Below are 15,724 nucleotides of genomic sequence, written 5' to 3'. Positions count from 1 at the left end.
ATGCTACCACCTTTGGATTTATCACGGAGTCGTTTGTATAAATGACTTTTTTTCTTTGAACTAATTTTATTATGCTATTAGCATTTGGTCTTTAATTACTATTATAGTTTTGTTGTATATACAAGATAATGTACACTGAGTTTGGGGATATCAGATGTCGCATTTAAGTTGGCACTACGAGGTATGTACCGAGATGCAACCTCTAAATTATTATTGTCTTATTAAATAATTCTTGAATTTGAAGAACATACATAGTCATCAACAAAGTGAATAATATATTGTTTGCTATTATATATATATTAAGTTATTATTTATTATTTTAACTTTACCTTGGATGAATTTTTTTTTCTTATATACGTTATCTTTGTGTTTATTATAGGATGAGTTGGAGACCGATGCCTCTAATGTATATTAGTTTGGAAGCATTTGAAGAAGTCAATAAGAGACAACTACAAGCAATTTTTATCACAACTAGAAAAAGCATTTGAAGAGTAACTCGTCATTTAAGAAATTCATCGATAAAGATCAAGGACCAAGACAATTAGTTATCGTTTTCAATTTTCTCAATGTATTACTTTAAATCATTGACATTTGTACATTTTGTAATTAAATTTGCATGATAACTTTGTAAAACGTTTTTAACTATGTTTTTTATTTAATCTTAGTGTCATTTGCACATTTTGGTTTATTGATGTTCAAAGCTTTTTATTTGTTAATAATAATGCATGTTTACGTTACTTGTTTAGACTAATTATTTCAGTCACAAAGTGTTTTTAACAACAAGAAAAAAAAATCACCAACAATCTTTTGATACAAAATAAACAATTATAATTTGTAACAAAAGAAATAGTCACAAATCCTAAATATTGGAGGCGATCAATTTTCGTCACCGAAGGCAACATTCAATGACTACAAAATGTTGTTGCATATATTTTTTCAAACCACTATTTGAACATTTTTTTAATACTATTTGTGGCTTTTCAAACTTTAATTAGAAACAAAACATTTAGTCATGAAAAGGTATATTCTTTAGTTCCAACAACAATTTGGTCACTAGAACCTATTAAGACTGTCTTTTCACGACTAATGTCTGACAATTTATTTTTCGTCATATAAAATATAAGGTGACTAATTTGTTATATTCAGTGACTAAAATTTTTGTTACAAAATATCATTTTTCTTGTAGCCTCAATAAAGTGACTAGAACTTATTAAGACTATCTTTTCACGACTAATGTCTGACAATTCATTTTTCGTCATATAAAATACAAGGTGACTAATTTGTTATATTCAATGACTAAAATTTTTGTTACAAAATATCATTTTTCTTGTAGCCTCAATAAAGTGACGGCGGTGAGTTAACATTCCACTTTCTACATTGTGTGTTTTTATTTTATTGTTTGCTTTCACTTGTGCTTTGTTTTTGCTAGATTAATTCTTTTATTTGGTGCATTGTCATCTATTACCTTGGTTAAGTGGCGGATAGCAGTACTCTGTGACGATTGAAGTCGGTTCCATCAGTTTCCCATAATAACTAATATTCTCCAGCCAAGGCATGGATAGGAACACAATTCTTGCAAAGCTTCACAAGCAATTTTCCTCTCTCCCTCAAAATGTAATTCTCACGATCTACAAAGCTTCTGAATGCTTGCAACTACTTATGAGAAATAACACCCCCGTTGATATTCGTTGGTTAATTAAAGTTAAAGTACGATTAGCAAGGGAATTACCTCCCAAAGTTTTTGCCCACATGCCTAGTTATGAGAAAGAAACTATTCAAGAAAACGAAGGGCTAAACGGCTCCAAGTTTCTTGTCATACGTGTGCCTAAATTGATTGCAAAAGACTTCCATGTAAATATTTGGAAATGGTGTCTAGTAACAAGGAAGATAACACTCAATTAGTTAGGGATGACTTGAATAAAGAGTCATTGGATGACACCCTTTTGACTTTTTATGCACATCCCAATGGATACGTATAGAGAGCAATTTCCTAGTTATGGTCATTGTTATAGAAAGAATGTGTATGATACAGTTTCGGGAATCTGACTATAAACAACCATGTTTACTAGTTTATAAAAAAACTAGATGAAAAGCCTATCTTTGACCAATAGAGGGAGGCATTTGAGCTATTTCTAGATGTAAAACCAGAGGAAGATGTTAGCCACAATCAAAATTACCAGTACATATCCTTTTATTTTACTGTTCTTTTATCGTTTGCATTATTACTTTCAATAATGTGGTTTTATATCTAATTATTGTTTGTTTCTTTTTACTCTTTGCTTTTAACCATTGAACCACTAACTTTACGCGTCATTTGATAAATACACCACCCCATATACAATTGCATATTATTATATTCATCACCAAGATCTTTAAATACCAACTTTTGTTTTTCAAACAAATCACAAATAGTTTTTTAGAATTATCCCAATGGTAGCAAATTCGAGCAGACAACTCAAAAATGTTTGTGCGCTTTCTAAGTTTAAATATGAGCTTCTTTTTCAAACAACTCATAAATAGTTTTTCAGAATTGTCTCAATGGCAGTAACTTCGCGCAGATAACTCAAAAATGTTGGTGTGCTTTCTAGGTTTAATTATGGCAAATGTAAAGAGTTTGTCATGGCAGTTATATGAAATACTAACTAGGCAACCCAAGAGGGGGGTGAATTGGAATTCTAAACATTTAGACAACTAAACTTAATGCAATATAAACTAAGCAACCAAATTTGAAATAAATAAATTAATGCGCAATGAAAAATAAAGAGATAGGGTAAGAGAGAGCAAACACTCGATTTTTATATGGTTCGGCCAACCATGCGTACGTCCAGGCGTCCAAGCTCACCGAGCTTGAGGATTTGACCAAGCAAGCGTCCAAGGCTTCAACAACTCTTACAATTGACTTCCAAGGTATCAATAGACCTTTACAACAAGAGATTATCCCTAATCTCTTAACCCAAGTGTATCCCAACACTTACAACCTCTCAAGGATAAAGATTACAAATGAATTTTCTCTCACACTATGTGTTTGATTACAAATTAATGCTCAATATGTGAATCAAAGAAACAAAAACAAGTTTAAAGCTCAATAATGGTATATGCCCAGTAGCAAGCTCAATGATAGCTCCTAGATCTATATTTGTTTGAATTTGATTGAGTTATTTAATAGTTGGAGCTGAAAACTAGCCGTTGTTAACTTTCTAAGAGAAATCGGATTGCCGCTAACTGCTATCGACTTACCATTTTGAGTAGTCCAAATGACCGTTGTGCTGAGATTTCAAATAGTCGGTTCACCGTTTAAAGTTATCGGTTAGCCATTTATTTCTAGAGACTTGAAAAATAAATTAATACCTCTCTGGAATTTATCGGTTAGTCATTTTAAGTAAACGGTTAGTCATTTGCTACAGTGATTGCTAAAGTGAAATTATTTTCCAAAATTATAGTTTTGCTCCAAAACTTTCTATAATTATACTATGAGCTAAATCTTAATAAAAATTTACAAATAAGTCCACTTCTAGAGTTTCAAAACTTTTTTCAATTTAGACTATTAATTGAAAATAACCAATTTCATAAAATCATTTTTCCATTAGGTATAAAACCTTTATATTATGAGAATAATGATTTATTTAAAATATATGAAAAATAATTTGAGCTTTTAAAAACATAATCATTCTTAATCTTGTTTGTTATAATCAAAATCAACATTATGGATACATATATGTTAGCACTATGCATCTTGGTCATGTCATAGGTGAAAGAAAACTACACTTGGTATATGGAGGAGGTGACTGGGGGTTATCAAAGCTAGTCTCAAAAGTTGCTTTTACTAGGGGAAGATAAGTGCTAGGCATCATCCCAAAAGCCCTAAAACCTCTAAGATGCTTGCTCGGCTCACTAATTGGAGAGGAGTTAGTTGTCTCAAGTATGCAAGAAAGAATAACCGAAATGCTAAAACAAGCTGACACTTTCATTTTCTTGCCGAAGATCTTGTAACTATAGAAGCATTAATTACATTTGCTTCTTGGGCCCAGTTGAACATTCATCAGTAGTCCATCAGTTTGTTAAATATTAATAACTTTTATGATAACTTGATAGCATTTATTAACCGTGCAATTGAGAATCATTTCATTTTATTTACAGCGAAAAATTTTTTTTTTTTGTGCTTCTACTGCTAATGAGTTACTTGATCTTTTAGAATCTTAAAGATCAGAGCTAAATCCCAAGATTCTTGCGTTGGATTAGTCGACTGATGATGGTAGCAGTAGTACTAAGAAGCACAAATTAGATTTAACTTTTTGTTTGTAAATATTTTCTATTGCGATATTCAGATATTGTCTTTTGAACTCTACTTCTTTCTTTCAAGACATTGAGGATTATGTCTCGTTTTGGTTGAAATTAGGGAATAGTTGACAATTATGAAATAAATGACAGTTGTGCTCTTGTATTCTAACTAACCTTTTTTATTTATTTATTTTTTTAAGTCAAAGGTCGCTTAGTACAGAAAAGCATCCTTTAAAAAGATGGCCGAATATGAAGTTTAGTTACTCTAGACACACATCTTTTTAGTCTTGGAGTCTAAATAATAATAATTGGAAAAAAACTAAATTTTGGAATTCTCCATTCCGATATTATTAACTGACCTTTTTGTCTACCTTTGCCATCTTGAGAGATTCAACTGACCATTCTAGACACACGACTACTAGTGGTGGTGGTAAGTTGAGATTTCATTTCATTCGCAAGCAATAACCAAAGGCAGTAGTCATTTTACCCAAAAAAAAAAAGAAAACAAAGAAACAAAACACTCTCACTTAGTAATCGAGTCTCTTTCCTAAGTAAGCAGAGGGTATTTGTGTAAAACGGTGAGAGTTGATCGAGCTTGCGTGAACTCTTACTTAGTAACTGGGTCTCATGCCTAAGCAAGCAGAGAGTGTTCACATAAAACGGTTAGAGTTGGTTAGTAAAACATTACAAATAAACCTGCTACCAAAGGAAGCAATATCGATGAAATGGTAAGTATGAAAGTATTACTTTATTTTAATCAAACTCTATAATCATTATATCAAACATCGTTGATTACAAAAAAAGGTTTGCTAAACTGTTGATTGATGATTGAGTAACGAAGGGGAAGAATAGAATTTCTGGTTTATAAATTGATTTCAATTTGGTTTGGATTTTACTAGATACTACCGCTTAATTGGTAGGGACTACCAATGAGCTTGTTGAAGGATGTGTTAAGTGCTGAAAAATGTATATTTACAAAGGGTAAAATTATCATTTTACACTCCAAACTTCATTAAAATTTCTACTTTTATGTATTTAAATTTGTTAAACTTTAATTGTGTGAGATATGTTGTAATTTAAATCTTTTATGCATTTTAAGGGCATTTGGTCATTTCATGATTAATGAGAAGTCAGATAGCAAAACAAATATCATCTTTATTTAGTTCAGAAAGCTGAAAACCATAATTTTAGGATTTTGGTGGGGCCCAAATGACATGGCATTGGCCAGCTAACATGGCATTGACAAGATGACGTGGTAGTATCCTATTGGACTGAAAAATATTGATGTGACATTGACCAATGATGTAGCATTGACCAATGACATGGCAGTATCCTATTTGACTGAATAATGTTGATGTGGCATTGACTGATGATGTTGTAGCATATTATATGACCTAATGATGTCTTCCAACCAATCTGATCTTGCCACATGGTACAAGTCTAAGTATTCGAATTTTTTTCATCCGATGGCCATAATTTACTCATTGTATCTGTAAATAGAGGACTCCCCCTAATTTGACAGCCCTGAATTCAAATTTGAGCTCTATTTTGTGTAGTTCTCACTAAATCTTGTACTTTTTATGTACTTTCATAAAATTATCATTTTACCCTTAGTTCAATTATGAGTGGCTAATTTAATTTTAAACTTGGATTGATGGTGATCAACATAATCCATGGGATCAATTTAGTAAGTTCATTGTCGACAGACAATTTATCTTCTCCCAATTCAAGACCAAATTCTTCTCTATAAATCTCTGCAAAACTTGTGTTAGATGATACAAAAACTGATCAAATGAATCACCAAAAATAGAAAAGTCATCCATAAAGACTTCAAGGAATATTCAACCATATTAAAAAAAAAAGTTTAACATGCCTTGTTAAAATGTGTTAAGTGCATTGCATAATCCAAATGGCATTTTCCTATATATAAAAGTGCCAAAAGGGCAAGCTAAAATAGTTTTTCTCTCGTTCTTTTTGTGCTATAAGAATCTAGTTATATTTTAAATAGTCATCTAGAAAGCAATAAAAATTAGAACCTACTAATCTATTATGTATTTGATTGATTAATGGTGAAGGAAAATGGTTTTTTCATATAACAGAATCCAATTTTCTATAATCAATACATATGCGCCATTCTATAGTTACTTCAATGGATATTGGTTTACTATCGGTGTTGGTAACTACTGTGACTCTTACTTTTTGGGAAAAACTTATACAAGACTAACCCATGAATTATCACAAATACGGTAAATGATACCTATATTTAATAGTTTAAGAACATTAGCTATAACGACTTCTTTTATATTAGGATTTAGTCAATGTTACATTTCCCTAGTAGGTTTAACATTTTTGTCAAGATGAATGTAAGGTATGTAATCTATTGGGTTTATACTTTTTATGTCAACTATGGTCCATCCTAATACTTGTTTACCTCTATTAAAATACCCAACAACTTACTCTATTGCTTGTCATCAAGAGAAGATGAAATGATTACAAGCAAAGTGTTTCTTTCTCCCAAGAATGCATATTACAAAATGTTGGGTAGTGGTTTGAACTCAAGCTTTGGTGGTGATTTCAATAATAAGCTGAGTTTCTTCCTCGTTGGTGCCAGTTGCTCTATTCTTGAGTTCTATTTACTAGTATCCATAGATGGTAAAGAATTGGATAAGGTATTGATCTCGTCGATTGATCTGTAAATATCAAAATTCAAACCAAAGTGAGTTAAATATGTTTGCAAAGAGTCATCACTAAGGTTAGACGGAAAAGTATAATCAACTAATTCTCTAATTAAAACCATATCAAGAATTCTTTCATCTCCATCGTGAGGTTGTTTGGCAATATTAAAGATATTCAACTTCATAATCATGTTACCAAAGGACAACATTATATTTTCATTCCTGCAATGAATGTAGGCATCGACAATTCTTTGGAAAGGTCGGCCCAGAATAATGGAAATGTGCTTCCTTGAGTCCTCTATTGGTGGAGTGTCAATCACAATAAATTCAATAAGAAAATAAAACTTTTCTACTTGGACAAGTACATCCACTACAATACTGTGAGGTATTTTCATGAATCGATCTGCAAACTGCAACACAACTAGAGTTAGGTGTAATTCTCTCAATCCAAGTTTCAAAAATACTAGGTAAGGCAAAAGATTTACATTGGCTTCTAAGTCCAATAAAGCATTCTTAAATATGTGGTTCCCAATACTACATATAGTGAAGTGAGCCTAAGTCTTTGAATTTTTGAGGAATTTTGTGTTGGAGTATAGAACTAATGTTTTTTATTAGAAAGACATTCTTTTGAACATAAATGCTTCTCTTTTTAGTGCAAAGGTCGTTAAGAAACTTAGTATAAGAGGGCACTAGTTTTTTAGCGTCAAGCTAAACGATGTTAACACTTACCTATTTAAAGATCTCTATAATCTCACCAGAGGAATTTTCCTTCTTTGCTTTAGCTAACCTCTAAGGGAATGAGGCTTTAGGGACATATTCTCCTATTCTGCTTTTTTCTTTCTCTTTTGGTGATGATTCTTCAGAGTCTAATGGTGAAATACTAACTAGGCAACCCAAGAAGGGGTGAATTAGGATTCTAAAAATTTAAGCAACTAAAACTTAATGCAATTTAAACAAAGCAACCAAATTCGAAATAAACAAATTAACGTGCAATGAAAAATAAAGAGATAGGGTAAGAGAAAGCAAACATGAGATTTTTACGTGGTTCAGCCAACCGTGCCTACGTCCACGTCTCCAAGCTCACCCGGCTTAAGGATTTCACTAAGTGAGCTTCCAAGGCTTCAAAAACTCTTACAATTGACTTCCACGGTGTCAATAGACCTTTACAACAAGAGATTATTCTCAATCTCTTAACCCAAGTGTATCCTAACACTTACAATCACTCAAAAATAAAGATTACAAATGAATTTCTCACACACAATGTATATGGTTACAAATGAAAGCTCAAACTGTGAATCAGTGAAACAAGAACAATTTTAAAGCATAATAATGGTTGTATACTGAGTAGAAAGCTCAATGATAACTCTTAGACTCTCTAGATTTGAATTTGATTGAGTCATTTTATAGTTGGAGCTGAAAACTAGTTGTTATTGACTTTCAGCACACAATCAGATCGTTGTTAGCCTTTATCGAATTGTCGTTTTAACTTGAATAAGTGACCGTTGTGCGATAATTTCAAAAATCGGATCATCGTTTTCTAGATGTCGGTTTGCCATCAGTGTTTACAAGTTAATCTTCAATTTGGTTCGATGACGATTAGTTGTTATCTCCTAAACAATTAGTTGTTTGCTACAGTGATCGCTACAGTGAAATTATTTTTTAAAATTATAATTTTGCCCCAAAACTTTATATAATTGTACTATGGCCAAATCTTCATAAAACTTTACAAATAAGTCTATTTCCAAAGTTTTTACACAATACTAGTTGATTTCAAAGCTCTCAAAACTTTTTCAATTAGACCATGAACTTGAAAAACAACTAATTTCATGAAATCACTTTTCCTTTAAAAATAAAACCTTTATATTATCAAAATAATAATTTATTTAAAATGTATGAAAAATAATTTGAGCTTTTAAAAACTTAATCATTCTTAATCTTATTTGTGATCATCAAAATCATCATTATAGACACATACATGTTAACAAATGGTATAACTTGAGTTGTATTTTTCATTGACATTTACACTTTGTTGTCGACTTCTTTGCCTTTTCATAAGGTTATGAGGCTTTGACCTCTTCATACTTTTAGGGCGAACTGGTACTAACTTCATGTATTCCCTTTAGATTGGGCATTGGCTAGCTTAGGAATTTGTCTTTCTTAACGGTCTTTGCCAAGGTTTAAACTAAATAAACAAGTTAACTCACCATCTTTTTGAGGTTTTGAATCGATTAGGCTTATGAATGTATACCAGCTCTCATCTCAATCTATAGCTCATTAATGGTGTGATTTTGTTGTCCCAGAATAGAGTGAGTTATGTTATTAAAATTTTGGAGTCTCTCTTCCTGTGGTTTGGTTTATAAGTAGCTCTGATTATGTTTGTACTGTTTAAATAGTGGTAAAGAGATTTGACAAACTTGACGAACTAGCTGTATTGAAGGAGCTGGAGCTACTATTCCCTATTGTTGGAATGTGTGAGATCATGAAAAGTTGGGATGATCTTTTCATCCAATATTATAAGTATTAGAATAAGGGTTGTAGTTCGACTACTTTCTCATCTTATCAATGGCATTGGCTTGATATGGTTATTAATCATAGTCATATTGATTATAAGCATGTGGCTTTGTTGATTTGGCAGCCATCAATGATGCTATTTGGCGAGAAAGTCTTGCAACTATATCTTTGACTTCCTTGATTGCCGATCTTGACTCGTTGACATGGACTTTAGTTACTCCTTTGATTTTTCTCACATTCCTAAATTATCAGCATCGCTGCTAGGCATTGTTTGCTTGTCACTAGAAGAGATACTAAATTTTTTATGCTTTTTAAGAAATTAGGTCACCTCCACTTGTCATCATTAACCATTCTTGCACATATGGCAATAGTCTTTCCAAAAAGTATTGACATTGGTGCTACTTCTTGTACTCATAATATGGACACTTCAAGAGTAGCTTGTTGAATAGCTCCCATGCTTCAAAAACTCTGGGATTTCTCTGTGAATAATGTTGGTTTTATGCACTGAGAAGTACTTATTTAAAAACTTTGTTACTACTTGTTCCCATGATGTGATACTATTAGCAGGCAATGTATTAAACCGAGAATGAGGTCTATCCTTTAGAGAAAATGAAAACAATCTAAGCTTACCATCTTTATATGTAAAATTTTCATCTTTAAAAGTTTGGCAAACAACATGAAAATCATTCAAATGATTATGTGCGTCTTCGTTTTCCAAGCCATAGAATGTTGAGAGATAATTTAGCACACTAGGTTTTAACTCGAAACTCCTAGCAGCTACATTTAGTTATATTATGCATAACGTGCACAAATTATCTAATGGACTGAAGTAGTTCTTAAATGGCATCCCTTGTGCTTGTGGTTGTTCTTTCAAATCCATTTCAATTTTATCCTCAATTTTAACCTCTGATACAATATGTCTATGAGTGGAAAGTGTTTTTCCAGTTCAAGGTCTATAGGTTCTAGATTATTTGATTGTGACCTTCGAAAGTGCATGCAAGAAATTAAAAAAATTAAGGCTAATGAAAATAAAAAGAGAGAGGAGATGTTACAATTCTAACCTTCTTACATTATTATATATTTACTATGAAAACACACTCAAAACCTACACATAAAACTATATACATAATATTTACAAAGCAAATTAACTCCACAAATTAAAATGACTTGTCTTCCCTATAACAGTGCCAAAAAACCTTGTTGTGCAAATTTTCTTGTACTAATAAATGCACAAATCTATTGTAACATGGATTAATGGTGAAGGGTGTCGATCCCACAAGGAGGTAGATTTAATTATGTGTAAGGTTAATTTTTCAGATTTATATGTAAATTGGTCAAATGTGATTTCTAAGCAGTAAATGGACTTAAATTAAAAAGATGGCAAGAATAAATTAAAGATAAAAAAATTCAAATGATTAGTCTCTGGATTCACACTCAACACTTTACCATGGGCTTAATATTCATTTTTAGTTCCAATTAATTTATGAAGAGATATTTTCACTCCTTATTGTCCTCATTCTGGTAAATATGGTATCAGGCACTCATTGTGCTATGGGGAAATAATCTTCTACTAATGTGGTGTCAAGTACACGTTATACTAGATGATAATAAACCACTGTTGACAATGTGGCAAGACCGTCCACTAAATAAATTAAATGCATTCTCTGTCAACACTGAGTCGGGATGAACCACTAATACAAGAGGGGAGTTTCTCGCTAATAAATATAGTGTAAAGTGCTCATTGTGTCAAATAGTAATGATACTAGGGAGCTGATATATCGTGCAAAATTTAGACAAGATTGTTACTATCTATCAACAATGAGTTAAAACAATTCATATAAATCAAAGAGAGAGAGTTAATAAACTTACTAAATTAATCCCAAAGATCATGTTAAGGCTTCACCTTCAACAGCTTGAAACTAAATTAGCCACCCATAATTGAATTAGGGGTAAAATAGTATTTTTCTTAAATACATAGATAATACAACATAGAGTGAGAATTACACAAATGAAGCTCAAATTTGGATTCAGAGCTATCAAATTGGGAATTCCCCTACTCGGATGCTCAGGATTACACCACATGGCAAACTATGATTAAATGGAACATGTTACCAAGGCTGTGATTCAATGAATTGCATGTAATGTATGTGTGTTTTTCGGTCCCACAATGTGATGCCACATCATCAATCAATGCAAAATCAACTAGCATTGATTTAGTGTATTTCATGTATTGTAAGCTCATTTTTCAGTCTAATAGGATGTTGCTACATCATCAGTCAATGCAATAGGATGCTGGCACGTCAATTAAGCCTCACCAAAATCCTAAAATTACAATACCTTTTATGTCCTTCATAAGGTTTTTAGCTATTTTGAGCTAAAAAAATACTATAAGTTTTGCTCTCCTATTTCTCGTTAATCGTGAAATGACAAAAACACCCCTGAAATCATAAAATAGTCAAATTATAAGAAAACACATAAAATACTCAAATTATAATATAACACACAATCAAAGTTTAAAAAGAGTTAAATATATAAAAGTATAAATGTTAGTGAGACTTGGAATGCAAAATGACAATTTTATCCATTATAAATATTCATTCTCCAGTACTCAACAATTAACCATTCTTGTTGGCAAGCAAAACACTAATTTATTTGATAACTTAATTTGTAAAACACAATCTAAAAAAAATTGAAACCAAGAGATAAGAGAAAATCTCTTTTTATTTACTACATTTTTCCCTTAAAATTCACTATAAAACTCACACTAAAATTCACTACAAAACTCACATAAAAACTCCATACATAGTTTGTGCTTGCCTTAATATTGGCCAAATTCTTGTTTTGATCAAATGTGGACATTTACATGGTAACTCTGGTGAGCTTGCAACCACAGCCTTTAAATGAGCTTTAATGATATAATCCAATGGTAAAAAATTATAACCAATGTAGTGCATTATAGAGGGATCCAACTTAACCAATTACCATAACTCAAGTGAAATCGAAACCCTCTATTGGCTCTTTTTGTCAAGGTGGTTGAATTAATAAATTAATTTGTACTAAATCTGAAGCAATGGGGTGAATGGGAGCTCCGACACATAACGATCTTAATCTTTCAAAATCATTAACGTAACATTGAAGTACTAATCTGATGTGATAAATTCCAACAACTCTTAGGTTTTTGAGTGTCTAGAATCTAAATTTAACATTCACTTTCCAATATGAGCATAAAAAATTCATGAATTTAGGGATTTCCCTATAAAACATAAAAATCACACATAAAAACAAATAAAAATAAATAATTCCTAAAATGGACCTAGAATTTGTAAACGTGACAAAGTTGTTAGTATTATTAACATTGTGATTATAAAATTATGATTTTCGCATTTATTAAATGTACACTCTCTTGTGTTAATCATGAAATAAAATATTAGAATTCAAATTATAACTCAAATATTAGGATCACAAATATTATTCTTTCGGAACTACATCTACATGCCTAAAGATTGATGCATTAATGACTTAAATATATTTTTTGGTAATTTTTTTTTTGGAAACTTTATGATATGTCCTGAAGGTGTAGTTCTGTTCCAACAGTATATCAATTTTGAGTTAAAATACAGCAACACTCAAACAATATAAATGGTAGAGAGAGGGCCCGAATTATAGCTTTGTTGTCTCCCATCTTTTTTCATTATTTTTCCGGACATTGAATCGATGATTTTTATTTTTCATTACATAGCCTTTAGCAAATGCGTGTAGTTTCCCCTTAAGTTTATGATAGTCGACCCATCTAAATAATAATATAATAACAATGTAGTGTTGCCTAATACCAAATTAGAAAATTCATCAAATAAAAAGAGATATTGTAATATTTGAAAATTAACTAGGATGCCTTTTTTTGGTGGCAGCCTTCTGTTTTAAGTCATAAGCTAGCACATGAAACGCTTATTTTAATAAGATCGGATGTTTATAAATACAAAGCACCAGACATATATATACTAAAGTGTGAAAAGGAAAGGTGTGAAGGAAAGGCAGTATGTGTATGTAAAAGAATAAGGAGAAATGAAAGGAAGAGGGAGGAAAGGAGAAGAAACTTTGGATGTGACTATTGTCTCCCAATATTCGAAAGAGGTCCACATCCATCCTGTAATGGGGGGACCCTCAGTGCACTACCTTATTTACATTCTTAAATCATGGCTCTCAAAAATCATATATTATCATTGATATTATAATCTCAATAAGCATAATGTCACTACAAAATCTTTCTTCTTTTATCGGCCCTTTCATAGTCATCCATTAACTTTTTACGATTTCGGTAAATGGCATGTTATTTTTGACCAAACCTATTATTTATGAAGTAACATATAATCATTCTCGCATTCCAGGCATGCTTTAGTGAATGAAAAATTATTCATGGTTCACAGTTACTCAACCATAAATTTAAACGATTTGCTAACATAAACCACTGAAAAGGTTCACATTTTAGAAAAGGAAAATGTTTTCTTTTACGAAATGAATGTGACGCCCTCATCATTGTGGGATCGAAGGCATACAGTTGACTGTGCACGACATGCGCGCCTATCGTTTAGTGGCTGTTCGTGTCGGCATGATCTATCTTTCTTAGTGCTACTTGTACGTAGTAGTAATTTGATTTTCTAGTTTCAAATTAATAAATAATTTTAAAGTAATTTTATTTAGTAGACGGTTCGAATTTTTAATTACAAAAGAGGTGTAAAATAAAAAAATTAATTTAAATTTTATCTACGAAACAGGTTAAAAAGAAAAAGAATAAGGAGTTTTCTTATAGTACATGTACAACTTTTATTTCCTTATTTGACAAGCATTCATTCTTATGGCGTTTTGGTTACTCATTATTTTTGTATTCTTGAACTAGTATAAAGGCAAAGCCTCGTTGAAGGACAATCATTCAGCTTTAAACATTTTTTTCCTGCTTCTCTCACTCTTTGGCATGCTTCTTTCCCTCTCTATATTTGATCATGGTTTGTAAGCTTTGGTGAGGCTGGCGTCTCCAGCGTAATAAAACAACTAACAAACACAGTATATTAACTGTTAGGAAAGAATCTTGGCTGCTTAGCGTTTCTTCTTTTCCATTGGCATTCTATCACGATTGTATGAATGTTTTCACCATTGGGTTAAAAGAGATATTATAACAAACAAGCTTGAAATCGCATTGCATGATTTACTAGTGTCTGATTAACTATGAGATTCCAAGTTAATTATGATATAATATGCACCGAAATATTACCAAGCAAGTTTGGGCATTAAAATGAAAGATTATCCCAAAATGCGAGGCCGTTATATAGGCATCAATTGATTAGCCACATTCATTTCTTCTTTGTTGCATTTTCAACTAGCATGAATAATTAATGAGATAATTATAATTAACTACAGAAATACCCTTTTATAAATGAACTACAAACATGATTTTACAATTTTACTATTAAAATTGCGAGGCCGTTATATAGGCATCAATTGATTAGCCACATTCATTTCTTCTTTGTTGCATTTTCAACTAGCATGAATAATTAATGAGATAATTATAATTAACTACAGAAATACCCTTTTATAAATGTACTACAAACATGATTTTACAATTTTACTAGTAAAAAGAAAAAGTAAAACCATTTCAGAAATTAATACTTCAAGTTGGCCCTTCTTTCAATTTCGACCGTTGGATATGTTGATGCAATACTACCCTAATAGGTTTTGCATGGAAACCAGAAATCATGGTAATCATCAGCCACTCCTCATAGCCCCAACAAGATGTAGTAGACAAGGGTTATGGGCAGTGCAATTAGCATCCCAAATATGACTCTGCAAAAGCAAAAGTAAGTGATAAGAATAACCATAATGATAATAATAGTAACAATAAGATAAAAGAGTAGGGAAAAAAGAAATCTTATAATTTTTGTGCAGAAAAAATATACTCACCCTGTGCTGAGAATATCAGGGTGTACGTTGTACTCCTTTGCAAAGACAAAGGGGACAATTCCTTGTGGGAGAGCTGCCTGTTTTTGCAATCCAAAAAATTCCAAGAACATGAAAGGCAAACGGACAAGTGTTAGCAAATGTACAGATGCCTGTTTGGTCTTCATTTATATACTTTAACAATTAGTTCTTGCTTATAGACATTAGATTAGTTTTTTTTTCCACAGATGATGGTGTTGGTAACTTCAGCATGCGTGCTTAATTTGTTTGTTCTTTGTTACTTCTATTGTATATTATAATGTCTAAATGAC

General features: G+C 31.6%; 1 protein-coding gene across 1 annotated transcript in view; it reads right to left on the bottom strand.

The window, feature by feature from the left end:
- Positions 1–15,022: 15,022 nt before the first annotated feature.
- LOC18056065 (probable auxin efflux carrier component 1c) overlaps positions 15,023–15,724 on the bottom strand; it is a 4,161-nt gene continuing 3,459 nt past the window's right edge. The window contains exons 5-6 of the mRNA XM_006451559.2: positions 15,417–15,493; positions 15,023–15,299 (exon numbers count right to left, since the gene is read on the bottom strand). Of these exons, the coding sequence (XP_006451622.2) occupies positions 15,233–15,299; positions 15,417–15,493 (144 nt within the window). The 3' untranslated portion in view covers positions 15,023–15,232. The remainder of the gene's footprint in view (positions 15,300–15,416; positions 15,494–15,724) is intronic.

This window comes from Citrus clementina, unplaced genomic scaffold, assembly GCF_000493195.1.
Source record: "Citrus clementina cultivar Clemenules unplaced genomic scaffold, Citrus_clementina_v1.0 scaffold_1, whole genome shotgun sequence".
Taxonomy (NCBI): domain Eukaryota; kingdom Viridiplantae; phylum Streptophyta; class Magnoliopsida; order Sapindales; family Rutaceae; genus Citrus; species Citrus x clementina.
The sequence above is the reverse complement of the archived record's forward strand: the minus strand, read 5'-3'. Positions and strand labels throughout refer to the sequence as shown.